The following is a 27,442-nucleotide window of genomic DNA, read 5'->3' as shown; positions in this document are numbered from 1 at the left end:
CAGTCTGCCCTGTGCAGTGAAAGCTTGTTTCCCCTGCATCAACTGAACTTCTTTTAAAAAATTTTTTGCTGTCAGGGATTCAACAATATGATTTAAAATTACAGTTAGATTTTTCCCCCCGTGTCGAGTGAGATTTTTGAATGTTTCATTGAGCTGCATTTGCCAAATACTTCATTGCAAGAATGAGAAGCTTGAACAAAAAATACTCCCTTAAAATGAATCCAAAATGAGTAATATTTTGGCAGAGCCGGCACTATAGCTTTGGAAGAGGGAACCCAAAGAGCGCAACATACACACAGCTGGGAGATGAGGAGGATGCTTCACTGACCTCTTCATCCTGGCTCACTGTGCCTATCCCTAATGATTTATTTGCAAAATTCCTAGAGGTTGGAGGCTTGTGTAGGTAGGAAGGGGGACAGAGAATCAGAGACCAAGGTCTCCAAGCAGCAGACTGAAGTGTGTCATAAAAGATTTAGCAAAGAGTAAGGCAACCGCAGAGAATTTGAGGGAGCAGGACAGAGGAAAATACATTGCCTGCAGCTGGGAAGTTATTTTTTTAAAATGCTTAGTCCTGAAGCTGATCATTTAAGAGGGACTTTCCTGGCTTCTCCACCCCCCACCACACCAAACACTGCCCCTCCCAGGCGTGCGAGAGTGGGGCACGTAGCTAGAAATCTATACACAAACTAGGCTTCCTTCCCACAGCACTTATTCATTCTCTTCTATCCCCATACCTGCCCTGGCTCAGCCTGATCTTACCTATCTTGCCCAGGGCCCAATGCCTTAAAAGCATCAGACCTACCCCTGTTTCTTTGCACCAGAGGGCACAGGTTGCAGAGGGGCACTTCTGCAACAAATTGAGGAGACTTTGGGGATTTATGGTTAGTCCCTCTCCCCCCTCACATGCCCCAGTCATCAGTTTTCTCCACTTGTGCAGATAGTGAGCTCTCTGGGGCAGGGAGGGTCTTTGTTACTTGTTTGTACAGAACCTACTGGGGCTCTGACCCTCAGTGGGGGCTCTACCCGCCACTGAACATCTCTTCTCTTCTGGGGGCAGCTCAATAGTGACATCTGGGCACCACTTAGGGTGACCAGATAGCAAGTGTGAAAAATTGGGAGGAGGCTGGGGGAGTAGGCACCTGTCTGAGACCAAGCCCCAAATCTCAAAACTGCCCCTATAAAAGCGGGACATCTAGTCACCCTAGCACCACTTCCGATCTGGTAGCAGCTTCATGGCTCCCTTCATCTCTACATCTTCTTGTTCTCGGTCATGCCCTAGAACCAAACACACAGAATATTGTGATGGCTCCTGGCCCCTACCTAGAGTGACCAGATGTCCTGATTGTATCGGAACAGTCCCGATTTGGGGTCTTTTTCTTATATAGGCTCCTTTTACCCCCCACCCCCATCCCGATTTCTTACATTTGCTCTCTGGTCACCCTACCCTTAGCCGACTCTCCCCCAAGGCCAACTAGCCGCAGGACCAGTGAAGTGAATGAAGAATCACAAACGGGTGGGGGTGGCGTCGGGGGGGGGTCTTCCTTGTTCAGCTGCAGCCGGATGATCTGGTGTAGGAGGCTGGATCCGGCTGGGGGTTGTGGCAGCGGGGGGAGCAGCAGGCTCCCCACTGCCCCCTGTTTGGCAGGGGCTCGGGGGGGCAAAGAGGGGGGCTGCACTCCGCGTGACCCTGCCCTGCCCGGGCGGCTCCGAGGCCCAGGGCGGAGCGGCAGAGCCCGCGGCAGTGCCCGGCCCGCCCCGCGCGGGTCCCTTTAAGAGCCGCCGGCTGGCTGCGGAGCCCGGGGTGGAGTTTCACGCCGGGGAGGTCCCCGAGCAGCACATGGAGCCGGAGCCCAGCCCCGCGGCTGCAGCCTAGGGAGAGCTGCTCGCACCCGGTCCCCTCTGCCCCGCTCCGCGCCTTGCCCGCAGCGCGGATGGCCCCCGGCTGGCGGAGCCGGCTCTGGGGGGCTCTGCTGCTGCCGCTGCTGGGCCAGGCTGCGGGGAGCCCGGCGGAGCCCCAGCCCCTGCCGCCCTTCGACGCGCTCTTCGCCCGCGGCGTGGAGGCTTGTGACGGCGGCGACTACGCGGGCGCCGTGCGCTGGCTGGAGCGGGCGCTGAGCAGCCACCGGCAGCTGCGGGAGGCGCGGCTGCGCTGCGGGCTGGGCTGCCGGGAGCCCCTGGGGCGGCTCGGGCCGGGCGCCGGCGGGGACCTGCCCTTCTTCGGCTCCGTGCTGCGCCGGGCGCGCTGCCTGCGCCAGTGTCTGGGGCGCCGCCTGGGGGCCGCCTCCCGGCACCGCGCCAGCGAGGACGTGCGGGCCGATTTCCAGCGCCGGGTGCCCTACAACTACCTGCAGCGGGCCTACATCCAGGTGAGAGCCGGGCCCCATCTGTGCACCCCCTGCTTCCTGCCACCCCCCTGTGCCCCCATCTGTCCACCCCCTGCTTCCTGCTACCACCCCCCATACCCTCCCTAACCCACACCCACCCACCCACCCACCCATCCCTTCCAGCGCCGGGTGCCCTACAACTACCTGCAGCGGGCCTACATCCAGGTGAGAGCCGGGCCCCATCTGTCCACCCCCTGCTCCCTGCCACCCCCCGGCCCCTGCATCTATCCACCCCCTGCTTCCTTCTATACCCCTTGGCCCCCCCCAAACCTGCATCCACCCCCACCTTCCTTCCATCCACCCAGCTATCCATCCCTTCCAGCGCCGGGTGCCCTACAACTACCTGCAGCGGGCCTACATCCAGGTGAGAGCCGGGCCCCCATCTATCCACCCCCTGCTTCCTGCCAGCCCCCTGTGCCCCCATCTATCCACCCCCTGCTTCTTGCCACCACCCTCCCTAACCCACACCCACCCACTCATCCATCCCTTCCAGCGCCGGGTGCCCTACAACTACCTGCAGCGGGCCTACATCCAGGTGAGAGCCGGGCCCCATCTATCCACCCCCTGCTTCCTGCCACCCCCCTGTTCCCCATCTATTCACCCCCTGCTTCCTGCCGGCCCCCCGGGCCCCCATCTATTCACCCCCTGCTTCCTGCCACCCCCCTGTGCCCCCATCTATCCACCCCCTGCTTCCTGCCACCACCACCCCTAACCCGCACCCACCCACTCATCCATCCCTGCCAGCGCCGGGTGCCCTACAACTACCTGCAGCGGGCCTACATCCAGGTGAGAGCCGGCCCCCATCTGTCCACCCCCTGCTCCCTGCCACCCCCCGGCCCCTGCATCTATCCACCCCCTGCTTCCTTCTATACCCCTTGCCCCCCCCAAACCTGCATCCACCCCCACCTTCCTTCCATCCATCCCTTCCAGCGCTGGGTGTCCTACAACTACCTGCAGCGGGCCTACATCCAGGTGAGAGCCGGGCCCCATCTGTCCACCCCCTGCTTCCTGCCACCACCCTCCCTAACCCGCACCCACCCACTCATCCATCCCTTCCAGCGCCAGGTGCCCTACAACTACCTGCAGCGGGCCTACATCCAGGTGAGAGCCGGGCCCCCATCTATCCACCTCCTGCTTCCTGCCACCACCCTCCCTAACCCCCACCCACCCATCCCTTCCAGCGCCAGGTGCCCTACAACTACCTGCAGCGGGCCTACATCCAGGTGAGAGCCGGGCCCCATCTATCCACCGCCTGCTCCCTGCCACCCCCCGGGCCCCCATCTGTCCACCCCCTGCTTCCTGCCGGCCCCCCGGCCCCTGCATCTATCCACCCCCTGCTTCCTTCTATACCCCTTGGCCCCCCCCAAACCTGCATCCACCCCCACCTTCCTTCCATCCACCCAGCTATCCATCCCTTCCAGCGCCGGGTGCCCTACAACTACCTGCAGCGGGCCTACATCCAGGTGAGAGCCAGGCCCCATCTGTCCACCCCCTGCTTCCTGCCACCCCCCGGGCCCCCATCTGTCCACCCCCTGCTTCCTGCTACCACCCCCCATACCCTCCCTAACCTGCACCCACCCACTCATCCATCCCTTCCAGCGCCAGGTGCCCTACAACTACCTGCAGCGGGCCTACATCCAGGTGAGAGCCGGGCCCCATCTGTCCACCCCCTGCTTCCTGCCGGCCCCCCGGGCCCCCATCTGTCCACCCCCTGCTTCCTGCCGGCCCCCCGGGCCCCCAACTATCCACCCCCTGCTTCCTGCCACCCCCCAGCCCCTGCATCTATCCACCCCCTGCTTCCTGCCACCACCCTCCCTAACCCCCACCCACCCATCCCTTCCAGCGCCAGGTGCCCTACAACTACCTGCAGCGGGCCTACATCCAGGTGAGAGCCGGGCCCCATCTGTCCACCCCCTGCTTCCTGCCGCCCCCTGGTCCCCGCATCTATCCACCCCCTGCTTCCTGCCGGGCCCCCATCTATCCACCCCCTGCTTCCTGCCACCACCCTCCCTAACCCGCACCCACCCACCCATCCATCCCTTCCAGCGCCAGGTGCCCTATAACTACCTGCAGCGGGCCTACATCCAGGTGAGAGCCGGGCCCCATCTGTCCACCCCCTGCTTCCTGCCGGCCCCCCGGGCCCCCATCTGTCCACCCCCTGCTTCCTGCCACCACCCTGTGCCCCCATCTGTCCACCCCCTGCTTCCTGCCACCACCCTCCCTAACCCGCACCCACCCGCTCATCCATCCCTGCCAGCGCCGGGTGCCCTACAACTACCTGCAGTGGGGCTACATCCAGGTGAGAGCCGGGCCCCCATCTATCCACCCCCTGCTTCCTGCCGGCCCCCCGGGCCCCCATCTATCCACCCCCTGCTTCCTGCCAGCCCCCCGGGCCCCCATCTATCCACCCCCTGCTTCCTGCCGGCCCCCCGGGCCCCCATCTATCCACCCCCTGCTTCCTGCCAGCCCCCGCATCTATCCACCCCCTGCTTCCTGCTACCACCCCCCATACCCTCCCTAACCTGCACCCACCCACCCATCCATCCCTTCCAGCGCCGGGTGCCCTACAACTACCTGCAGCGGGCCTACATCCAGGTGAGAGCCGGGCCCCCATCTATCCACCCCCTGCTTCCCGCCGGGCCCCCATCTATCCACCCTCTGCTTCCTGCCGGCCCCCCGGGCCCCCCATCTGTCCACCCCCTGCTTCCTGCCACCACCCCCCATACCCTCCCTAACCTGCACCCACCCACTCCTCCATCCCTGCCAGCACCAGGTGCCCTATAACTACCTGCAGCGGGCCTACATCCAGGTGAGAGCCGGGCCCCCATCTATCCACCCCCTGCTCCCTGCCGGGCCCCCATCTATCCACCCCCTGCTTCCTGCCGGGCCCCCATCTATCCACCCCCTGCTTCCTGCCACCCCCCTGTGCCCCCATCTATCCACCCCCTGCTTCCTGCCACCACCACCCCTAACCCGCACCCACCCACTCATCCATCCCTGCCAGCGCCGGGTGCCCTACAACTACCTGCAGCGGGCCTACATCCAGGTGAGAGCCGGGTCCCCCATCTATCCACCCCCTGCTTCCTGCCACCCCTTGGCCCCCGCATCTATCCACCCCCTGCTTCCTTCTATACCCCTTGGCCCCCCCCAAACCTGCATCCACCCCCACCTTCCTTCCATCCACCCAGCTATCCATCCCTTCCAGCGCCGGGTGTCCTACAACCACCTGCAGCGGGCCTACATCCAGGTGAGAGCCAGGCCTCCATCTATCCACCCCCTGCTTCCTGCTGCCAGCCCCCCGCGGCCCCCTCATCTATCCACTCCCTGCTTCCTTCTATACCCCTCAAACCCGCATCCACCCACCCATCCATCCCGTCCAGCGCCGGGTGCCCTACAACTACCTGCAGCGGGCCTACATCCAGATGAGAGCCGGGCCCCCCATCTATCCACCCCCTGCTTCCTGCCACCCCCCCTCGGGCCCCCATCTAGCCACCTCCTGCTTCCTTCTATACCTCTCGGCCCCCCCAAACCTGCATGCACCCCCAACTTCCTTCCATCCACCCAGCTATCCATTCCTTCCAGCTCCAGGTGCCCTACAACTACCTGCAGTGGGCCTCCATCCATTCTTCCCCCATATCCACCTACTTGCAGCAGATATACATCCAGGTGACAGATGCCAGCCAGCCTCTCCATCCATTCACCTGCCTTTTCTGTTAATTCCCTTCATCCCTGTCTGTCCTCATCCCGTCCACCTATTCCCCCAGCGCCTGGGGCCAGATCTTTAGAGGCATACGCGTTTATGAAATTGGTCTGAGTTTGGTTCCGAGGCGCTGCTGAAAATCCTACTAGGTGCCTAGCTACATCTTTAGGGTGTCTAAACACCTTTAAAATATGGCACCTGGAGCCCTGCATCTACCTGTGGTGGGCATAGATCAGGTGAGACTGAGGCATCCCTCCCACCCATCCATTCATCTGGCTCAGGGTGCCCTCTGGAATCCACTTCAGCAGGTGTAAACCCAAGTAAGGAACTAGCCAGCCCATCCCTCCTTCTGTCTCCCCACCCAGCCATGCACCTGTCTTTACAGTTTCTATCCATCTGATTGGTAACACTATGTACAATGAAGCAAAAATAATAAATGATCTAGGGGAGAGATGGGCCAATGTGAAGCTCAAGTGTTTGTCTGGTCCCCTAAAGTCTAAGGAAAATTGAAACCCATGGTATCCGAAGGGATGGGCTGATAACCTGGTCCTGGGCGATTATCTATACTAAGGGCTTGTCTACATCACAAAGTTGCAGCGCTGGTGAGGGGGTTACAGCGCTGCAACTTAGGAGGTGTACACATCTGCAGGGCATCACCAGCGCTGCAACTCCCTGTTTGCAGCGCTGGCCGTACTCCCGTTTTGTCTCGGGTGTAGAGGATCCAGCGCTGGTGATCCAGCGCTGGTAATCAAGTGTAGACACTTACCAGCGCTTTTCTTGACCTCCGTGGAATAAGCAGGTATCCCAGCATACCTGAGGAAGCCTCTGGTAATCAAGCAGGTCTCCTTCCCCGATTTGCTCTCGCGTTCCCCGAACCCCCGAGCAAGCAGGTCTCCTTCCCTGCGGTTTGCAGGGGGGGTCGGGGAACGCGAGAGCAAACCGTGGCGAAGCTGGTCTCCTTCCCCGGTTTGCTCTCGCGTTCCCCGAACCCCCCTGCAAACCACAGGGAAGGAGACCTGCTTGCTTGGGGATTCGGGGAACGCGAGAGCAAACCGCAGGGAAGGAGACCTGCTTGCACGGGGGTTCGGGGAACACGAGAGCAAACCGGGGAAGGAGACCAACTTCGCCGTGGTTTGCTCTCGCGTTCCCCGAACCACCCTGCAAACCGCAGGGAAGGAGACCTGCTTGCTCGGGGGTTCGGGGAACGCGAGAGCAAACCGGGGAAGGAGACCAGCTTCGCCGCGGTTTGCTCTCTCGTTCCCCGACCCCCCCCTGCAAACCGCAGGGAAGGAGACCTGCTTGCTCGGGGTTCGGGGAACGCGAGAGCAAACCGCGCCGAAGCTGGTCTCCTTCCCCGGTTTGCTCTCGCGTTCCCCGAACCCCCCTTGAAGCCGCCCAACAGCGCTGCAGTGTGGCCACATCTAACACCACTTGCAGCGCTGGTTGCTGTAAGTGTGGCTACTCTGCAGCGCTGGCCCTATACAGCTGTACTAATACAGCTGTAACAACCAGCGCTGCAAAATTGTAGATGTAGACATACCCTAAGACATTAGTTTGTGTCCTGAATTGCTATGGTTTATGACCATTGCATTCCTTCTCCCTCTCTTTGGCTGAGGACTCTCAAACTTGGTACATCATTAAAGCATGCATGGTCTTTCCTCCTAATGAAAGTTTAAAGGGGACAGGGTTAGGATTGAAAGTGACTTGCTGGGAAAACCCAGCAACTGTGAAGTTATGGTACAAGAGGTTTTTTCATTTTTAATGCAGCAGTACCTTAAACCCCTGTCACTTCAGAGAAACCTCCTTTCTCTCTCCCTGTGCATGTAGCAAGAGGATATATGATTTCTATTATTGTATTGCATCTGCCTCTTTTTTTGTGGTATGAAATAATACTTTGCAGGATACGGTAGAATCAGGGTTTTTGTAGCCTCTGAAATCCTGCTTATCTGTCCCTCGTCCTGACAATTGTTCCCAAATCATGAAGAAGACTGTGTTGTCTTTAATGAACTTCCCATGGGCAGAAAATCTTGACAGCTGGGGTTGGCTCTCTTTTAATTCAGGGCTGAGGTATTTGCTGAACCACTGGGTACCTGCAGTAAGTTGACTTTTTATGACTAACAGTATAGAGACTCTGGAAATTTATTCTATGCAAAGCTGAAAATGTAAAACGTTGCTGGGATGTTCCCTCTGGATCTTTTCCTTATTTAATTGACACAAGGTTGTAGCTGCTAAAGCCAGGTATTAAGTGGAAATCTACCCTTTAAAATGTAGAGCATGGCTTGGTGGTGGTGGTTCTGTGGCAATTCACCAAAGCCAAATAGAGAATCATAGAATATCAGGGTTGGAAGGGACCTCAGGAGGTCATCTGGTCCCACTTTGAGCAAGGGGTTGGATTAATCTTCAAACAGATGTTTTGCCCCAGATCCCTAAATGGCCCCCTCAAGGATTGAACTCACAACCCTGGGTTTAGCAGGCCAGTGCTCAAGCCACTGAGCTATCCCTCCCCCCCTCTGAAAGCAAACATCAGTACTAGAAAGCATAAATGTTTGTAATGTATTAACTACACAGCAACAGAATATGGGTAACCATTGTCAGTCCCTGTGATTAAGAACCCGCTGAAAATCCTAGCAGCATTTTATGCTTTGCTTCCTGTTCTGTAATGTCTTAGTTTGAGGTTTTTGCATGCCACGGGGCTGGAAATGCCAAGAAAAGGATTGACAGAAAGTTAAGAAACCCAGCGTGCATAATGTGCAGCCCTAGAAAGAAATACCACCAGAGAAACAGGGTTATAATTTGGTCCAGATTCTGGTGTCATTTAAGCCAGAAGAACTTTCTGCCAGTGCCTTAGATGCTGATCCTGCAGTGAACTCTCTGTGGGCAGCTGTCTCCACCTGTCTGGAGCTCAACTAAAGTCACCTTCCTGAGAAATATACAGTTTCAAGCTTTCTCCTCCTGAGAAGCAAATCCAGTGACATCAGTGGGTTTGCCCATGGGTTCAGGGGTCTGCCTGCATAGACTTCACAGAAGGATCTGGATTGAACCTGTTATCTGGGTCCCTTTCAGCAAAATTACTCCATGCTTTAGGGTCTTTTTTGTGTTTGTCAAATACGGGCTGCCTTCCATTCCTGCTTCTGCCATTTGAGTCAGTTTTTATCATTTAAAAGGATACAGTGAACTTGAGAACTACTCCATTTTAAAAGATGAGTAGAAAGAAGATTCAGAGATTACACAGCAGTCTCTGAGCCCCCCTGCCAATGTTTTACAGCCCCCGAAGTTTATGGCCTAGCTCCTCAAAGGTATTTAGGGGTCTAACTCGCAATGAAATCACTGCAAGTTTTGGTGCCTGAAACCTTTAAGAATCTGAGCCTGTTCCTTCTCAAAGCATGTCTATCCCCACCTAATGTAACTGTGGATGTTCTCATTCGCTGCACAAATGTTTGGGTTTCAGATCCTGCCTCTGGGGATTTTTTTTTCTTTTGACTACAACTATTTTAATTGGAAGGTTTCCGTAAAATGATTTTTAAAACTTTCTTCTGATCTCAGGTTTTTCTGCCTTGGCCTCCAGTGAGCCACTTGGCTTAGCACCTTTCTTGCTTAGCAAAACCATTAGTGGAGTATCTGCTAGCTGGAAGAATTTCTCTCCATAATGGTGTATCCGCATAGGCCCCTAAGGTGCAGAGACTGATCCAGTCACTTGTGCAAGTCTGGATTTGGCTGGAGTTGTGCTGACCACGAGTCCTGGACGTACGTGCACTGAGAGCCAACTCCTCTTTCTGTGCCAAGTCTGAGTAAACAGGTTTGGCATATTGCCCAGGGGATGCAATACACCCCCTCCCACCCCACTAAAACCTGAAGCTGGGGATGGGAGGCTGGGAAGAGGATTGCTGCATAGAGCACAACTCGCCTCAGCTCTGTTCACCCACACACAGTCCTGTCCAGTGCAGCAGACAGACACGGCTTGGGTGTGCAGAACTCCCTGAATTGCTCCCCAATAACCCCTCTGCACGCAGGTTCTGCTGCTACCGATACTTGCACACCCCTCTAGGGAGAGGTCAGGGGAGGCTTCATTTGTGTTCTGGCAACTACTGTTTGTAATCACATTATCTGTTCATTCACTCTAGCAAGTAGGGCCCTGAGTTCCAAACGTGCTGCGCACCTGCTGCTGCCAGTGGCTTCAGGCTCTACTAGTACAACTCACATTGCACTTGTATGTGTGCTGTGTAGTTGTAGCCCTGTGGGTCCCAGGGTATTAGACACAAAAGGCGGGTGAGATGTTTGTTATTGGTGAGAGGGACCAGCGTTCGAGCCACACAGAGATGAAGCAGAGCTCTGTGTGGCTCGAAGCTCGTGTCTCTTCCCCAACAGAAGCTGACCCAACAATAGATATTCCCTCACCTGCCTTGTCTCTCTCATTGCACTTGTATGACAGCTGGGGAGAGAGGCAGGGAGACTGCGACACCTCCCTCTACTCCCCCCAAGTAGGTGTCTCTCTTGCTTGGCTCATTAAACATGAATCTTCACTCTCGGCTCCCTATTTCCTCTCATTGGTGGTTCTGTTTGTGCCTTTGCGGGGAAGGGTTTAGTAGTGGTGCTGGTTGTAATGGGCCTGCCACAAAACACGTTGCCGTGTCTTGCTTTCGCTGCTTGTCTTGAAACCGAAGAGGAAATGAGATTTAGGTTAAACATCCCACTGTGTATCCTGGACAATTCCTTCCCCTCGTTCTGCCGGGAGTGGGTTGGTCATTGGCTGCTGGGTACTTCCATCAATTCCCTTGTGTGGCTGGACAGCAGGAGTTGATGTCATTTGCATTTTCAGAGAGAATGAACTGTATGGAATGTGCTTTCTCCGTCCCACTCCTAGTGACCTCTCACTTGCTTGTTTAGCTCTCAGGAGGGGAGGGGAATGAACCCTTTGGTGGTAATGACGAAACATGGAATAAATAAAAAATAAGGCTTGTCACTTGTACAGTGCTTTAAAAAATATGGTGCTGTATAAATATGAACTCATCCGCACACCAGCCCTGCAAAATAGGGAAGGCAACTGCTTTTATCCCTGCCATGCAGATGGGGAAATTGAGTCAGAGGGCCAAATGTTCATCTCACACTGCTGTAGCTTTGCAGTAATTCCTTTGGGTCAGTGGAGTTGCACCGGTGAAAGTGTGAGCTGAAGGATGCTCAGAGGGCCTGAGTTACAATGGAGTAGCTCCATTACCCCATTGTGAGGGCAGAATCTGGCCCAATAATCAATGTCACTTGTCCAAGTCCCTGTAGTAAGTCAGTGGAAGAGCTGGGTTTAGAAACTGAGGCTTTCTGGTGCCCATTGCTATTTGCGCTATCCTGGCCAATTCACCGGAGCATCTTTGCTTCTGTCTTTTTAAATATGTGCGGGAAACACTCCTGCAATGATGAGGGGGTGGGGGGCGGTTTCTAGGTTCATGGATGATACCATACAACCCTGTTGAACCATAACCCACTAGCAGATCGGCCTTTAACTCTCTGGCAGTAGAGGGAAGAGGGGAAATTCTGGCTTTCAATAACCCATAAACACAATCAAATTCCTGCCCAAATGTTGATACAAGGAGCTGTGCCCCAGGCCTGAGCGAGCATCTGCCTGATCTGGAACTGACTGAAGTCATTTGGGTGGCCTTTGGATCAGGGCCCTAGTGCTGATGTTTGGCCAAGCACCCCAAAGTTCAGATGTGCTCTCTCACCTTTCCAGCCACTGGGCTGGAACCCTCCCATGCTCGTGCTTCTCCAGAAGATCGTCAGTGTTTCCAGTTGGGCCAGAAATAGCCCAGAGACCGCCTGGCTGGGCCTGTGTTGGATAAGGATAGAGAATGGTGTGGGGGATGAACGGGAGGTGGGGGTGGGGTTGAGGGCTAATAGAAATAAAAGACAATTTGCGTTTTCCAACCCATGGAGAAGAGAAGAGTCTGTAATGTGTTCCCAAACTCCTGTCTTAGCAGAAGAGGCAGTGTTTTGGGAGCTCTCTGTTTATTACAGACAGGATGACTTGTCTCTTACATGCTGGGCTGCTGTCCTCTGAAAACCTGCTAGGCTTTGGTTGGAGGGGGTTGGGGGATCACTGGTGCCGTTTGCCCTCTAGACTCTGATTTGAATTATGACCCGCCTGCTTTTGCTGCCTTGGCAGTTTTTGTTTGTGTCTGAATGTAGCCTGGAGGCCAAAGCTTTTGCCCTCTTTAGGGGTTTTCTCTGCTATGCATGTGGGTTGGGGAAGCAAGCAATTGCGTGACATGATGGCATTGGCTGGTTACAAGCTGCTGAGTTAGTAACCTTGTTGGAACTTGCTGCAGACATCCTGCCTGTGAACAGCACAACAGAATGGAGCTTCCCATTCCCTGCACAGATTCCCACAAGTCAGGAATCCTTGGCCAAAAATAACTAGTAACGTCCTGGAAAAAATTGACAGGTTGATCAAAAACAATTGCTCCTTCTAACCTATCCCTTCCAACTTTTCTCGTAGGTTTTCATCTCCTCCTTTAGTCTTTTTCCCGTCCCCCTTTCACCTGCATTGTTTGCCATATGATCTTAGTAGCCTTTGCTTCCTTCCACATTTGCTTTTCTGTTTGCAGCTCCTGAGTGCCTGCTACCTTTTTCTAACTCTCCATTGCTAAAGCCATGTCTGCCTGTCTACTCAGCTTCTCTTCTTTGTGCACCATGACAAGACACAGTGTAAATTCTATGTCTGTAGCCTGTAACCACCAAATACATTTCAGATGTAATTCAAGAGAGATTTGGACCTAGGAGTAGAAAGCTTATTGGAGCATTGTCAGGATAAAAAATATTAATCTTCAGAAACCAGTGTCCTTGCCTCTGTTTCTAACATCATAAATCATTAAAATGGAAAGAGTTTTAAAAATCAAATGTTTACTTTTTTTGTTCTGTTACTTTTCTACATTTCTTTTGGCTAGGATAATGATTACAGATTAACCAGAATAACTTGTTTCTAGCCAATATTACTTTGAGGATTTCATGCATTAGTACAGTGTGGCTTTTTTTTAGGTCACCAGTAGAGCAGGAGAAGGTTTGTGGGTGATTTTTTTTTCTTTTAAATTAAAGTTGCTTCTATTGATATTTTTTGTTTTTGTAACATGAAAAACTTTATTGATCTTAAGTTTTATTAAAAAGGTGTTTGTAAAAACACTGTAATTTGACCTCACAATGTCCCTTTAACTACTGCATCCTACTACCAGTAATATGTTGTTGTGAACAGATATTATTGCTGCATTGCTCTTGTACTGTATAATGCTCTTCATCCAAGGATTTTAAAACACTTCACAAACATTAACTAACTGATACAGATGGGGAAACTGAGGCATGGGCAATTAAATGACATGACCAAGGCCCTATGACAAAGCAGCAGATGGATCAGGAAGGGAATTATTGTTATTTATTAGTTGTATTATCATAGTACCAAGGAGCCCCAGTCCTGGGCCTGAACACCAGTGTTCCAGGTGCTGCACAAACACAAACAAACTGATCATCCCTGCTCCAGCTGGTTTACAATCTGAGTAATTCAGGAGTCCTGCAGGAGAGTTTGATCAAATCACTTTTACCACTTTAAATCACCCATATCATCTGTCACTCTCACTAGAGTGAGACCTGAAATGGACCACTTGCAGCCATTAAAGGTCCCCTGGCACTTGTTGCAAGACTCAGAATGTTTACTATGGTCCCTGTGCCAAATTCTTTCCTTCTCCCAAAATTACTTTCTGCCTACCTAAACGTCAAACTGTGTAATTATATTGGGCCAGTTTCTCCTCTCTCACTGATGTAAAGCTGGAATCACTAGATGGAAAGCATGGCGTTTTCTTCTGGATTTGCACCAATATAACGGACGCTAGAATTTGGCTCATCTTGCCTAATCTTTGAAATTTCAACTCAAGACACTACTTTTGATTTCTGGTACTAAGATCATCTGCAGTGTTGCTCTGTATTATAAACAGCTGCAGAGTTCAACCTCGCAGGGGGGTGAATTTCAGTAGTGGAGGAATTTACCCCCATGTACTTTGTATAGCACAGTTGGAGAATAGAAAGAAGTTTGAGATTCATGGTATGACAGGATTTTTCATAATGGTAGTATTTGCATTTCTAAGTGTACATCTCTGGCTGTGTTGAATTTGCCAAAACCACTGGAAAATGCTGTTCTCTTGGTAATCCATTCCCTTTGGACGCTTGATGCCTAGTGGCAATTAAGAACACAAGAAAAAGCCACTAGTTCAAAATCTGTGCTGGCACAAACAATTAACTTATTTCTCCTTAGAGGTATCGCCCACTATGCTTTTGGGGGGGGTCTGTTCATTTTGTTTTCATCTCACAGATGTCCTGTATCCCAGACAAATGTTGAAACAGAAATATACGGTAATAGTAATAATAAATAGGGGCACACTTTTGTCTCTAATCTTGAAGACTGATTTTGCTCTGCTATTGAGTAAATAAAGAGATTTCAGAGCTGAGTTCTTGAAAAAATCTCTTAATTTAGATTGTCTAAAATAGCATCCCTAGTCCTCACCCAGAGGGTAAACATCTTGGTTGTCAGCGAAGTTAAAATTATTGCAGTATAAAAATAAACAGTATCTGTATGGGATGGAATGCTCTGAGCCTTGTGGGATGGCTCTATGAACGCGACCCAGGCCTTCAGCCCTGAAGGCATCATCCTGCTGTCTTTGAAGTCAGCTGGAGATGGGAATGTTCTGTCAGTCACATCCGTCCCTTAGTCTCCGAAGAAGGAGAGGGTAGGAGTTTGGCAAACTGAAGCAACTCGGCCCGTGTCCAGACACAGCCCATCCGTTCATCTTCTCTGGACAGAGTAGTGATGCTCAAACCCCATGTGGACATGTAGAGGCTCTGAATGACCTTTAAATCAAGGTAACAAGGTATTGGACTCTGATCGGTTTGTATGAGAAATAAACGTAAATATAAGGACTAGCTGCACCCTAAATCCATGGACTTAGGAACCTATCGTCTGCTCGCTCTTGGTGGCGGTGTCCTGAATGAAAACTACTCCCACTTGCAGGCCCAGTGGTGCAGCCATGTGGGTTTCTTGGTTTACTGATGAACACTCAAGATTTTGCTGTTGGCTTTCAACCTGAGGAGAGAGAGTGAACTGAGGGCTGGAGGAATGCGCTGGATACCAGCTCTGAAGACTGAAGCTCTTTATCTATCCGCAGAACAGATGCAGTGTGGGCTGTGGCAGGGCAAATTGCTCCCCTCTCCCCCTCATCCTGGCCCACTCGTGTGTCTCCATGCTGACTTGGGAGGGAGCTTGGAAGGTTAAAAAGGTTACTTGGGTCCTGATTTTCAGATCTCATGAGCACCCAGCACCCCCATTGATGTCAGTGGGAGCTGTTGGTGCTCTGGGCTCTCAAAATCAGACCTTTGTTTACGCAACAAAGCTACCAAGGGTGGTAGCATTAGTTTTTTGGGTTTTTTGTAGCGTGAACATATGTGACTGTTACAAGTTGGGCTGAAATCCATCAAGCTCATTTCACAAAAGCCACTAGATGACCACCCGATGGTGATGACTGGATGTGATCCTGCAAGGTGCTGAGGGGCCTAAGTACCTCTCAGTATTAGGCGCCTGGGCTGGATTTGAACCGGTGACCTGGAGCAGAAATGCTCTAGAACCTAGTCCTCTTTTTGCCAGTTTCAATTGGAGAGTAAAGTTTCCCATAAGTGGGTGTTGAGGTCTCTTCCTCTCTCCTCGAAGCCTGTTGTGGGGTGGATAAGGGTTATGATGGGAGAGGGGGGTGGGACGGGATGGACAGCTCTGATAATGACAAGAGAATCAATCCTTTCTTTTCTAGCCAGGGCCATGTTTCTGCTCCTACTGAAGTCAAAGGAAGCCAGACTGGCTCCTAAAGGGTTGTTAATATAAACTGATATTGTACATTACTGGTTCCTTTATCAAATCACTTACTTGAAAAGGTGTTCAGAGGCATTAGGAGGGGATGGGGGCTGATTCTGATTTCTGTTACACCCATATGAATTTGCAATGACTCCACTGAAGTCTCCAGAGTTACTCTGTGTTTACACTGGGGAAGGCCTGTGGTCTTTAATAGCAGTTCTGACTGCAGGGAGTACAGCCTTCAAAGTTCCTTGGTTATTTTAGTTTCTGACCAATCCTAGGCAATAACCCCCATGAAGCGACGGCTTTAATTCCTAGGTCTCTGATGGCTGATGCTGACGCAGGGTCTGAGTGTGTACATGCAAAGGGCAGGTAGCTAAACAGCATTCCTTAGCCGCACCATACCTCCCAGCCAAACCACCTCCTCTCCATGGTAACTGGGCATTTAACAGACCTTCCGAGGCTGACATCAAGGGTCGTGGATTAGCCATTGAATAATTATATCAACAAAAACCGTATCTTGATCCCAGATCATCAATGCCCTTTTCTCTTTCCTTGGATGGGAAGCCAAACCCACATGTATTAACTGGAATGTAGGGCAGAGTTTGGCTGTGGCCTATCAGATCTGGAGGCCAAATATTTTCTTGTAGCTTCTTGCTCATTTAAAAAAAGAGAGGAAAACATGTTCCTTCAGGCCTGGATGAAAGGATGACTTGTGCTCATAACTGGACTGGAACCAGGTGGCTGGCTGCCCCTCGCCCTGAGAATGCCAGTGCATTGTTCCCCCCCTGCAACTCCATGCTTTCAACGTGCAGATGCAGCAGAATTTTCTTTGCAAGCTGGTGTGTTCTCCAGCTGCCCCTCTGCGCCCTGGTGTGGTGCGTTTTAAGCTTTAATCTTTATTGGTGTAAAGCGTGCAGATGGGGTGTTCAGGAGTAAAAAGGGCAGAACTGGCACCAGGCTCGCTTCATTAGCGGGACAGGTCTCACAGCAGGTGGTAAGCTTTCAACTTACAACAGGCATGGGCAGGCAGAATTCATATTGTGGTGTTCAAGGTTGTGTTTAAAAACAGAAAGCATTGAAGGTTGGATGTGACAGAGGGAATCAGACCTACTGAGGCATCATAAGTAATGAAACACATGCAAGATTTTCAAAAACGAGAGACCTGACATCAGGCTCTTAAATCCATATTAGGCTCCTGAAATAAATAGCCTACTTTTCCAGTTGTGCCTAGCACCCACAACTCCCGCTGAAGACTATAGGAGCTGCTGGATGCTCAGCTCCTTCAGGCCACTTATTTACATTCTTTTATATGCACACAGGTGTCTAACGTCAGGCCTCATTTTGCAAAATCCTAACCCCAGTTCATTGCACGTCTCCTAGTGAGTTGCCCAATGTTTGTGAGGAATGGAGTAATGGTTTATTGTTGATGGCCACTCAGCTAGGGGTGATATGGTGCCTCGGGGGGATCTGTATGCACGTGTGCTCTCGCTTTCTCTGTTGCTGGTTTGAATCTGGCCTGGTTCAGAGGTGATGGAGAGTTGTTGACTTGAGATGGCTGTTTAGTGGGTCTCAGTCTGGTTCCTCATGCTCAAGTGTCAACATTGCAATAGGCTCTTCTGGGAGAGTGCCGAATAGGCATAAACAGACTGTCGTGCTCCTTTGTGCCTAGAGGTGCCCACACCTCAGTCGGGAGTTGGACGTTGTGGGAAGACGCATGTGATCGATGCTGTGTATCAGTTCTGTGGACACCAAGCTGGTTTGCAGTGGAGCCAGATGCTCACAATTCTAAGTTATGTCAGTAGAAGCTGTAAGGACTCAGCACCTCTTGAGCTTGACGGGATGCCTTTTCCCGAGCACTGAAAACAACATTACATTAACACCACAACTGAAGAACTGAAATTAGACTCAGAATAATGTTGTGCATGGTGTGGAGACTTGAGATGAATGAGCTGGCCTGGCTTTTGCCAATGCACTCAGAGGATTTTGCAGAAAGAAGTGCCAATAACTGAGATGCTGGAGGCAGCTTCCAGGACTCCCTTGTTATCTTCTCACCAAATTGAAGAGAGAGTTTAATGAGATTGTGTTGGAGTCATTCCATGTTTGGGTTCCAACCAGAGAGGACCTGTTCCCAGGGCTCACACATACTTCTGGAGAGCATTTTATTTTACCTTTGGAACATATCAAAGGCCTAGAAAACCTCTCATTTGAAGAGAGATTGAAAAGGTTGGGATTATTTATCCTTGAAAGGACATGAACAAGAGGAGGTACAGATTAAGAGTATGTGAGATAATGAATGGTCTCAAAAAGGTAGATCAGGAACTTCTGGCTCTTCTTGATTTATAATACAAAAACAAGGGGACATCTGGTGAAACAAAGTTGGGAAATTCAAAACTGATATACTCTGTCTCACCACGTGTAATTAGACTGTGGAAAACACTCCCACAGGAAGTTGTTGAGGCCAAGAATTAAAAAGATTAGAAAAGGGACTGAATATATAAATAGCAAGAATATTCAGAATATAACAGTTAATGACAAAATAAAAATGTTGACCAGGATATTAAACCTTGTGCCTCAGGACTTAAGCTAATCACTAATTATTAGAAATCAGGATGAGGTCTAATGTTGGGGGAGTGGATTATCCAACATCTACTGCTGTGGGTTTCTTGCATTATCCTCTGAAGCATCTGGTTTAACTCTAGACTCTCCCATGCCTCGTGGTGCTCGAGGCTGCTCATTTTTCCCCATTATTGCCTATCCAGAGCAAGGTGTTTTACCCCATTGTAAGTTGTCTCCGTGATGGTAATATTTTTTTCGATCATCCTGTGCCAGGTCATTCTTTGTGTTCCATGCTTTCTCTTCTCTCCAGATGGGATCCAATGTAGGACATGCCTTGTGCTTGTGCCATGCGGCAGCCCGATGGCATAGCCAGACCACTGTAGCCGTCTGTTCGATTATTGAATCTGCAGTCCACTGACCTGTGTGTACAACACTTCCACATGGGTTACACAATCTCACCTATGAATTCCCAAGATTCTTCTTAAACAACACTGCATTCAGCTTCTTTTATGTACTTCCATCATCTGCCATGTTTCTGAGATATACAGTAGTATTGGGAAGACAATAGCATTGTATAATCTCATTTTAGTACATGGATGTATCTTTCTACTTTTCGAGATGTTTGACAAATGGGAAAACGATCCATTGGCTTTGCCCAGTCTTGCCTTAGCTACTTTAGTGAGCTACCATTAGCAGATATTTTACTTCCGAGATGGACTAAGTCATCAACTCTTCTGTACTCTTCTCCATCAATCACATGTCCATTGTTGTTTGACAGCATTCTCTCCTAGCTCCATGACTTTGTTCTTCTGCATACAGATACGAAGTCCCACTTTGGCTTCTTTTGTCTTTATGCTCAGTCTTTTCATTCCATCCAAGTTGTTGTCCAGTATAAAAATATCATCTGCAAAATCCAAGTGTCACAGCTTATCTTTTGCTCAAACAATGCCAGGGTCCTCTGCAGCAGCCATCACTCTTCTCATCACAAAGTCTGTAACAGTGCAGAAGAGAAGTGGGGTCAGTACACAACCTTGCTTTGGACCAGTAGGAGTCTTAAACCACTCCATGTGTCTGCCCTCTGTCCTCACACGGCACAGAGACTCGTCCTACAAAGCTTTTATCTAATTAACATCTTTACTAAAATTCCATAGTGTCTCAGGATCTTCCAGAAGGCCTTCTTGGTGGATGTTAAGAAACATTTCCATAAAATCAACAACTTTAAAATTTTGCTGGTATTCTGGTATTCTCACTGAGTCTTCTCAAAGCTGGTCTGACTACAGCCCACCTGATCAAAATCCATTGAGTTCTTCCCTGAGTACTTGATCAACATCAATTTTCATCCTGTTCAAAATGATAATGCAAAATGCTTTTCCAGGAACAGGATAGGAGTGTCATTAGGGTTGCCAACCCTCCAGGATTGTCCTGGAGTCTCCAAGAATTAAAGATTGTCATGTGATGAAACCTTCAGGAATATGTCCAACCAGTCTTCTCCAGCTATCACAAAGAAGTTGGTCCCCCTTTCTAGGAAGTTTACAGACCTCTTCCTCAGTCTTTTTTAGTACAGTTCTACTTTCCCCAAACCATTCTGCACAACCTGTGCATGTATGACAAGTCATGTAATTCACCATCACTTCATCACCAGCTGTTTAACTTTTCACCCATCTATGTTATCATAGCCTGGTGCTTTACAACTCTACGGTTGGTTTGTAGCCTTATTTACTTCCTCAGAGGTGATTACATCCAATGATACAGGCAAGTCCGCTATCTCTTATCCCTGTGACTGTCTTCTGTGGTTAAAACTGCTCTATCCTGAGCCTTCACAATGCCAAAATGGTTTAATAATTGTGATGTCAGTTGTTGAGCTACTAGAATACGCTTTTTAGAATCCCCTCTCTTGTACAATTCCTCAGCTTGTCTTGCTTTATTTTCCATCCATTCGCTCATCTCTTCTGGCTGATACTTTGTCTTTTGTCCACCTAATCTTGTTGCAGAATAGCTCTTTCTTTTTTTTTTTCTTTTTTTTTTTTTTTTTTGCTTGTCTCATTCTTGTTCAGTTCTCTCTCTTTAATTCTCTTCCACAAGCTTCCATGTATTTAGTTGGAGCCACTCTTCTTTCCTAGATCTTCCCACCCCCAGTGTAGTCCTGGCTGCATTCACACTTGCGTCTTTGAAGAACTGCCCTTTGTTTCTGTCCTCCATCAGTATCTTCTACTCTTCAAATCTATTGCTAAATTGTGGCTTGAAATGCACCTTCACTGCTCAATCTACTAACTTTCTAGTATCATACATTCCTTCTGCCTTCTATGATATTACTACTTTTTTATTTTGATTGTCCCAATAACAAGACTTTGTCACTTCTGACATCACCAGTCATATACACCCTGGCATCCAACAGTGAACTTCTCCAGTGCCTACTCATATTAACATGGTCAAGCTGTTACTGGGTGAAGCCATCATATGATTTCCATGTCTGTTTCTTTCCTCGTGTAGGAGTAGAATACCTTCCAATGCAAAGGTTGCATGTGCTGCAGAGTTCAACAAAACATTCTCCATTGTCAGTCTGTCCTGAGATGCTGTCTCTTCCCGTAATGTGTTCATATCCAGTATCATCATCTCTAACCTGTGCATTTAGATTTCCCCCAAGGATAGCAATGTCCTATTTATTGATCTTGTCGCGGACACTCTGCAGTCTTTCAGTCTTGACCTGCTCATCGCTGCTGTTTGTTGGGAGGATAACACTGAACAATGGTGACTTTTTTTTGCATAGTTTGTGACAAAGCGAGCAGTCAATATTCTGAAGTTTACAGGTTCCCATTCCTTTTAGTAGCTTCCTTGCTCAATAATGAACCTATTCCTTCCTGGTGTTATCTGCTCCTCCAGAATATAAAACAATCACACCTTCCTACAATAATGTGCCTTGTCCAGTCCACCTAATATCGCTCAGTGCAAGTATATTTAGGCCAAAGATTTTTATGTTTCTGATAACTTGTATCAATCTACCTCTTCTCCAAAGCAATCTAACTTTCCGAAACCCAATTCTTGTCTTGATCTTAGCTGTGAAGATATCCTGTTTCAGAGGAAGTTCTTCCTCTGACTTTGATTCTCCATCATCATAGTGGTGGCTGGATTTGCTGGTTGACCAGTAATATCTTGTCTTATGTCCAGCAGATCATGGATCTCCACAGTTGTTTGCAAATCTGTAATCCTTATTTTGTGCCTGGGCTGTTTCTGTAACAGAAAGCATTTTTGTGTGGCTAGGTTATTAGCCTGGTTTACAGCCCCTTGCCAGGAGGACTGGTGGGCTAGCTATAGTCTGGCTCCTACTCTTTGACCCTGTCTTGCTTGGGTGGCCCTCCCAGGGGTTCTGCTCCCACCAGCATAGCCCTCAGTGTTACTGGAGCACTCAAGCCTTCCCAGGAGGTAGGAGACAGGAGGTAAGAGACAGGACACTGGGCTAGATGGGTCTTGGGTCTGATCCAATCTGGCAATTCTTGTTTACCAGATTGGACCAAATGGGTGCTATGGAAAAAAATGTCTTGGAAGAGGTGACCTCCCTGCAAAGTCTGTTCTCCACACCCATTCTGACAGCATGAGCTGAAGGCTGTGCCATACTGTCCGTACCCTAAGTGGATTCTCTTCTTGCAGCTGTGTCAGTTTGCTGGGATTGCAGGAAGGCTACAGTTACACAGGTGCATGTTCAATCCCGATCGAGTCCTGGAAGGGGAAAGAGTACAAACCTTTCCACAGGTCGTTTGCCAAGTTGGGCCATCACCTTCCTTGGATCGGAGACTGGCTCTGTTTTAAATGGTGTAGGGGGGGGCTGGGGGAGGGGATGAATACATTCTCTAGTCCCTTGCTCCTCCTCTTGGCAATAAGCCACATGTGAACAAACCCATAGCACTCCACTGAATTCAGGGATCTCTCCACACAGGGCTCATTGCAGGGCTGGCGGGTAAGGGGGGCAGAGACAGGTTTAAAATGGGGGCAGCAAGTCACTGAGCAGTACCGCAGCTGTAAGCCCCTAGGATGATTCTGTAGAGAGCCACATGAAGAGACGCTGAGGTACAAAGACCACGCTTTGGCAAGGAACTTGATGAAATTTCTTTTCTTTTTTAAAAACGAGCCAGTCTCCTGTTTTCCCAGAAACCACCCAAGTGGTAAGAAGCAAAGCTGCATGGAACCACCTTCCAAATATTTGCACAAGGTGTTGCTGAGATTGAAGGCTGCCCAGGGAGTGAGCCACAGCCTGAGGATTTTAAAAAGTTGGTCACTGCTCCGGTGCTGTCTGTCCGAAGGCACGTGGCATCAGCCTGTGTTGTAAAGCCGTGTGCCTTGAGATACTCGATTCTTTGGAAGGGTCATGAATCTGCTGCTGCTGAGGAGTTCCCCAGTTTCCATAAAATATTCTTAAAGGGACAGTGACAACTGGACATGATGACTCTTTGCCTGTAATCGGTGTTTGGATTCTACAGGGATGGGTGCTACGAACCAGCTAGGGCCATGGTGCTGGTGTGAACGGGAACCTTTGCAGGTCCTGGTGTCCACCCGGGTGCCTTCCATTGCAAGATCGGTGCCTTGGGTAGTTCCTGTGTTCTCCTGCCATGTCAGTAAGGTCCCAATTCTGAAAATGATTAAGCACCCGAGTAACTTTGCACCCAATGAACTCAACTAGCTAGATTCTGCTCTTCACTTCTCCAGTTTCATACTGCTGCAGCCCCAGGGAGTTCAATGGCATTATTCTGCATTTACACTGGTGTAACTAAGTAGAATTTGGCCCAGTGGAGCTACTCTCCTGTGTCAAGGCTTTAGTCAATTTATCCCTTGTGGAAAAGACCCACATTGACATCCATGGAGGAGCAGGAAAAACCCTTATAAAATGTTTTCTTAAAGGAATGTATTACAGGACATTTCTAGGACTAGATACTATTTTAAGGAAACTGAATTTTTTTTAAATAGACAAATTCAAAGAATTCCTCTATCAATGTGCATTGCAATGCTTTACCTCCCAGCATCAGGACTCTGGAGGTTCCTCTTGAAACGTGGGCTGAGCTCGGAACATACAGGGCAGTGCAGTCAGAGGGAATCTGGCTTTCAGAACATAAGCCTATCTCAAATGTGGGCAGCGCTGATTCATGGAAAGTGTGTTCATTTATTTGTGCAAGCCTGTTTTATCAATTAAAGCTCTGTCTCACATGAAGGTGAGAATTGTGTATAGCCTTCTAGTGGTTTTTCTTTATCATATCCCTCACCATTGCCACTCCCTTCTATTTCCTCTGGTCCCCAGTAGTTAGAGCAGATTACACAGCAGCCCAGCAAGAGCGGGCAGATGCTGAGGTCAGAGGAGCTGTGTGTTAAGAATGATCGTTACCTAAATGACTGCATAGTGAGTGTAAGCCTGCAGGTGACTATCTGTGCAGTGCCTAGGACCCCGCTTACATGCCTAATCTGTGAGTGTTACCAGTGTAATGCAGGCATGGGCAGGCAGCGAGTAACTGTCTAAAGAAGTTACTACACTGGAAAAAGAGTAATGCTTTCTCACAGGGGCAGGGCAGTCGATCCAGGGGTTGGAAGGGAAGGGATAAGTTGTCTCCCTCTTGCTTGGGGAAAGACAATTGCCTGTCCTGAGTGTGGGAACTTGCAGATAGCAGGGTAAGGCCAGCTGTGGGGAATGGCTTAATTCTGCCTCCCCTGAGCACTGTCAGATGTGCTGTGGGTCTTTGGCACTGCAGCTGGTAGTGACAGTCCAGGAGGAAGGATCTCTGAGTGGGTAACTGGAGATTTTCCCTCCCAGGGCTGGGCTGAACCGAGCTTTGCTTTCTCTTCCGGGCCATAGAGGGACGGGACATTCTTGGCATTCACCTTCTGCGTCTGCAATAGCATTCATACCTTCCTATGCATGTGGGTCCTCTGCTGCTCCAACTGGCCTGCCTCACACGTAGCATTGCATCGTTCATGAGATTTGCACCAGAAATAAAACCTACCTTGCCTCCTGGCAGCTTCTTGGTGCAGATGTAGAAGTGGACTGTGACATCTACCCCTGCGGTGCAGAATTTTCTGTAGCCAGTAAAAATATGTATTTTGGGGAAAATGCAGTGGCGGGGGAAGGGGTGTTGGACTGCAAGAGGCATTTGGCCTTTGGTTCTGTCTGCAGCCGTTCAGTAGTGATGAGTCGTTGCCAACTGATCGCCATGTGGAATGGATGCAGGAAGGGCAGGCCTCAACGTGGTTGCTAATGTCCATATCTCACGCACAGCTCTCCCAGCTGGCACTGCATTGGCATCCAGGTAGAGAGATCAAGGACCCAAGAGTGGGCTCTGGAGGCCTTTCTGCTACCGGTAGGTCTGTTCTTGAGGTATCATGGCAGGGAGTGGTATGATGGGCAACATGTCCACAGCCCAGCCTGTGTCCTGTCTATGGATGGACAGAGGATGTGAGTTTCCCCAGGCTCAGTCCTGCCCCTGTCACCAGAACCATGGGCAGGTAAATGGAAGAAAAGTCTAAGTGTAGGAAATCAATGCCGCTGTTGGCAGAAACGTGATATTTTTGGGCCTAGGTTCCCTGCACTCTGGATTTGTAGTTCTAGCCCATTTCCTTGACTGGAAGCAGATGTTCTGTGTGTGCCTCTGATCAGCAGCTCATCGCCAGACCAGAACCCTAAGTGAGGGTTAAAGTGCTTTACAGAAACTTCCTGTGTTCCCACAACCCCGGTGTTAGTGCAGGCAATGTCCCCTGTCCCCATGTCTCCTCCCTGTGCCTCCCAGATGCGGTATAAATAGAGCAGTCACCCAGGTGCCTGTTGCTATCCAGGAGGAAACAGGCTTGGGCTTCCTGGCATCATGGGTTTGGAAGGTCTGACTAGGGGCACAGTGGGTGACTGCTGCAGAAACCTGGCATCAGGGCATGTAGCACCACACACCAGCTACACAGCAACCAGGGTGCTAGACTGCAGCCATGTCCATCTGTAATGTGCAGGAAGCAACTAGGATTCCTCTTGTGAGCGAGGGAGAGGCAAATCCCTTCCTTTTCTTTTCCTGGCCACCACCCTCACCATCCCCGGAGATTTTTCCAAGGGATTTTTTTCATAGGGATTTTCCAGCTATAGTTTCTGCTGGGTCATCTGGTCCAGTAGCCCTCAAACTTTTGCCACTGAGAGTCCACAAACCAGCTGAGGATTTTTAGTGCCCCTCCCCTCAAAATCCCCCAATCCTTCACAGCTGCTTTCAGGTGTGAGATGTGGGGTCTGAGTGGAGGGCTGATTTCCCACTGTCCTGAGCAAGTGCTGCCCTCACATAGGCAAAGCATCAAAACCTGACCCTTTGCCAAGGATACTAAATGTCTCCTAACATCCTGCACTACCTGTAACCCTAGAGGGCTCAGTCCCATCCTCCTCACTCAGGCAGGCCCAGAGGGTGCTTTATGACTCAGCCTCAGAAATCTGAATCCATCCTGTGACCACTAAAGCTCTGGGAATCTAATGTTCTCAAACTCTGGCCCTGAACTTAGAGGAGGAGAGCAACCCATCTCTGGGGACTCATTCCTTGCCTGATTGCTGCGTGAGGTTTTAAACATTCAGCAGAACATGCTCTGGAAAATGACTTTGCACTGGAGCATGAGGTTATCTGAGGGGTTGTTTTTAACTCCAGTTCACTGTTGTTTTAAGCCCCATGCTTCTGTTTTCCATGGCTATTTCTGGATCCTCTCTGTGAAATACTGCTATATGATAGACTTGCAAACACTTCTTTAGTCCCGTTGAAGTTTTTTGAATCGGAACAAGATCAGTTACGTAGACCTGAATGATCACTTGGGTTAATTTCTGTTCTTGAAAGTTACAGGGTTTAAAAGTTGTTTCTGAGTTTGTACAAATCCATGCACTGCCTTAGATCAATAGAAAATATGCAGCGTACTGCCATGCCACCCTCCGTGTTTGGAATGAGACACATTAGATAAGGACTAAAGTAGGGGCATATTTCAGATGTATTATTTACATTCCTGTTTGGGAATAAACTACCAGCAACTTTTACCTGAAGAATTCAAATGCTCTTAGGTTTTTTGTGTGTGTTTAGTATTGGAATAAGCAAAATGAGCAAAAGAGAGTCTTATCAGATGCATGGATGACCAGAGCACGCGTGCACATGCTCAGTACGTTTTCATGGACCTATTCTACATTTGCACTGAGACTCTTAGAGCCAAGGGTCACAAACAGGGCTGGCTCCGGGCACCAGTGAAGCAAGCAGGTGCTTGGGGCAGCCAACGCAAAGGGGTGGTCCGTCCGGGTCTTCGGCAGCAATTTGGAGTGGTGTCCCTCGGTCCCTCTTGGAGAGAAGGACCTCCTGCCAAATTGCCACCAAAGAATGAAGCAGTGGCGGTAGAGCTGCCACCGGAGTGTGTGACGAACTGGGAACGTTCTTAATGTTTCTCTGAATACTGTGTTGGTGCCTCAGTGTCCCCTAGGCAGTTCTTAAGTATCTGGCAGAGCAAAGGGACAGTGCACCTAAATGCCTGGCGCTCTGTCTCCTAGCAACTGATGGCCTGGGCCCCCCCTCTGCAAAGGTGCCAGCTGAAGGTGTTGGAGACAAAGGGATCAGGTGACCTCCTGGCCCGGGAAAGGGGCTGAGGAGAGAGGAGGGGCTGGGAGGGGTTGTTAGTCTGGAGCTGGCTGAGGGCAGACGTGGGGGTCTGGCTCACTGTCCCCCAGAATGGACCCAGCCGAGGGGTCCGGTTCACTGTATCTACAAGCTCTGTTTTAGACCCTGTTCCTGTCATCGAATAAACTTCTGTGTTACTGGCTGGCTGAGAGTCACGTCTGACTGCAAAGTGGGGGTGCAGGACCCTGTGGCTTCCCCAGGACCCCACTGAGGCGGGCTCGCTGTGGGAAGTGCACAGAGGGGCAGAGGATGCTGAATGCTCCAAGGAGAAACCCAGGAGGTGAAG

The 27,442-nt window shown here is 50.2% G+C and overlaps 1 protein-coding gene across 16 annotated transcripts in view; it reads left to right on the top strand.

The window, feature by feature from the left end:
• The first annotated feature begins 1,822 nt into the window (after positions 1 to 1,822).
• P3H2 (prolyl 3-hydroxylase 2) overlaps positions 1,823 to 27,442 on the top strand; it is a 124,137-nt gene continuing 98,517 nt past the window's right edge. The window contains exon 1 of one of the 16 annotated variants that reach the window (XM_050964778.1): positions 1,823 to 2,366. In XM_050964778.1, the coding sequence (XP_050820735.1) occupies positions 1,932 to 2,366 (435 nt within the window). In that variant the 5' untranslated portion in view covers positions 1,823 to 1,931. Of the gene's footprint in view, positions 2,367 to 2,507; positions 2,550 to 2,706; positions 2,749 to 2,877; positions 2,920 to 3,130; positions 3,171 to 3,330; positions 3,357 to 3,455; positions 3,486 to 3,577; positions 3,608 to 3,805; positions 3,848 to 3,995; positions 4,026 to 4,239; positions 4,270 to 4,452; positions 4,473 to 4,937; positions 4,980 to 5,173; positions 5,194 to 5,390; positions 5,431 to 5,615; positions 5,632 to 27,442 lie in introns of those variants that run through there. The other 15 variants (XM_050964783.1, XM_050964782.1, XM_050964781.1 and 12 more) reach the window with 15 other exon arrangements.

Source organism: Gopherus flavomarginatus, chromosome 8, assembly GCF_025201925.1.
Source record: "Gopherus flavomarginatus isolate rGopFla2 chromosome 8, rGopFla2.mat.asm, whole genome shotgun sequence".
In the NCBI taxonomy this organism is placed as follows: Eukaryota; Metazoa; Chordata; order Testudines; family Testudinidae; genus Gopherus; species Gopherus flavomarginatus.
This window is presented reverse-complemented; position numbering and strand designations above follow the sequence as displayed.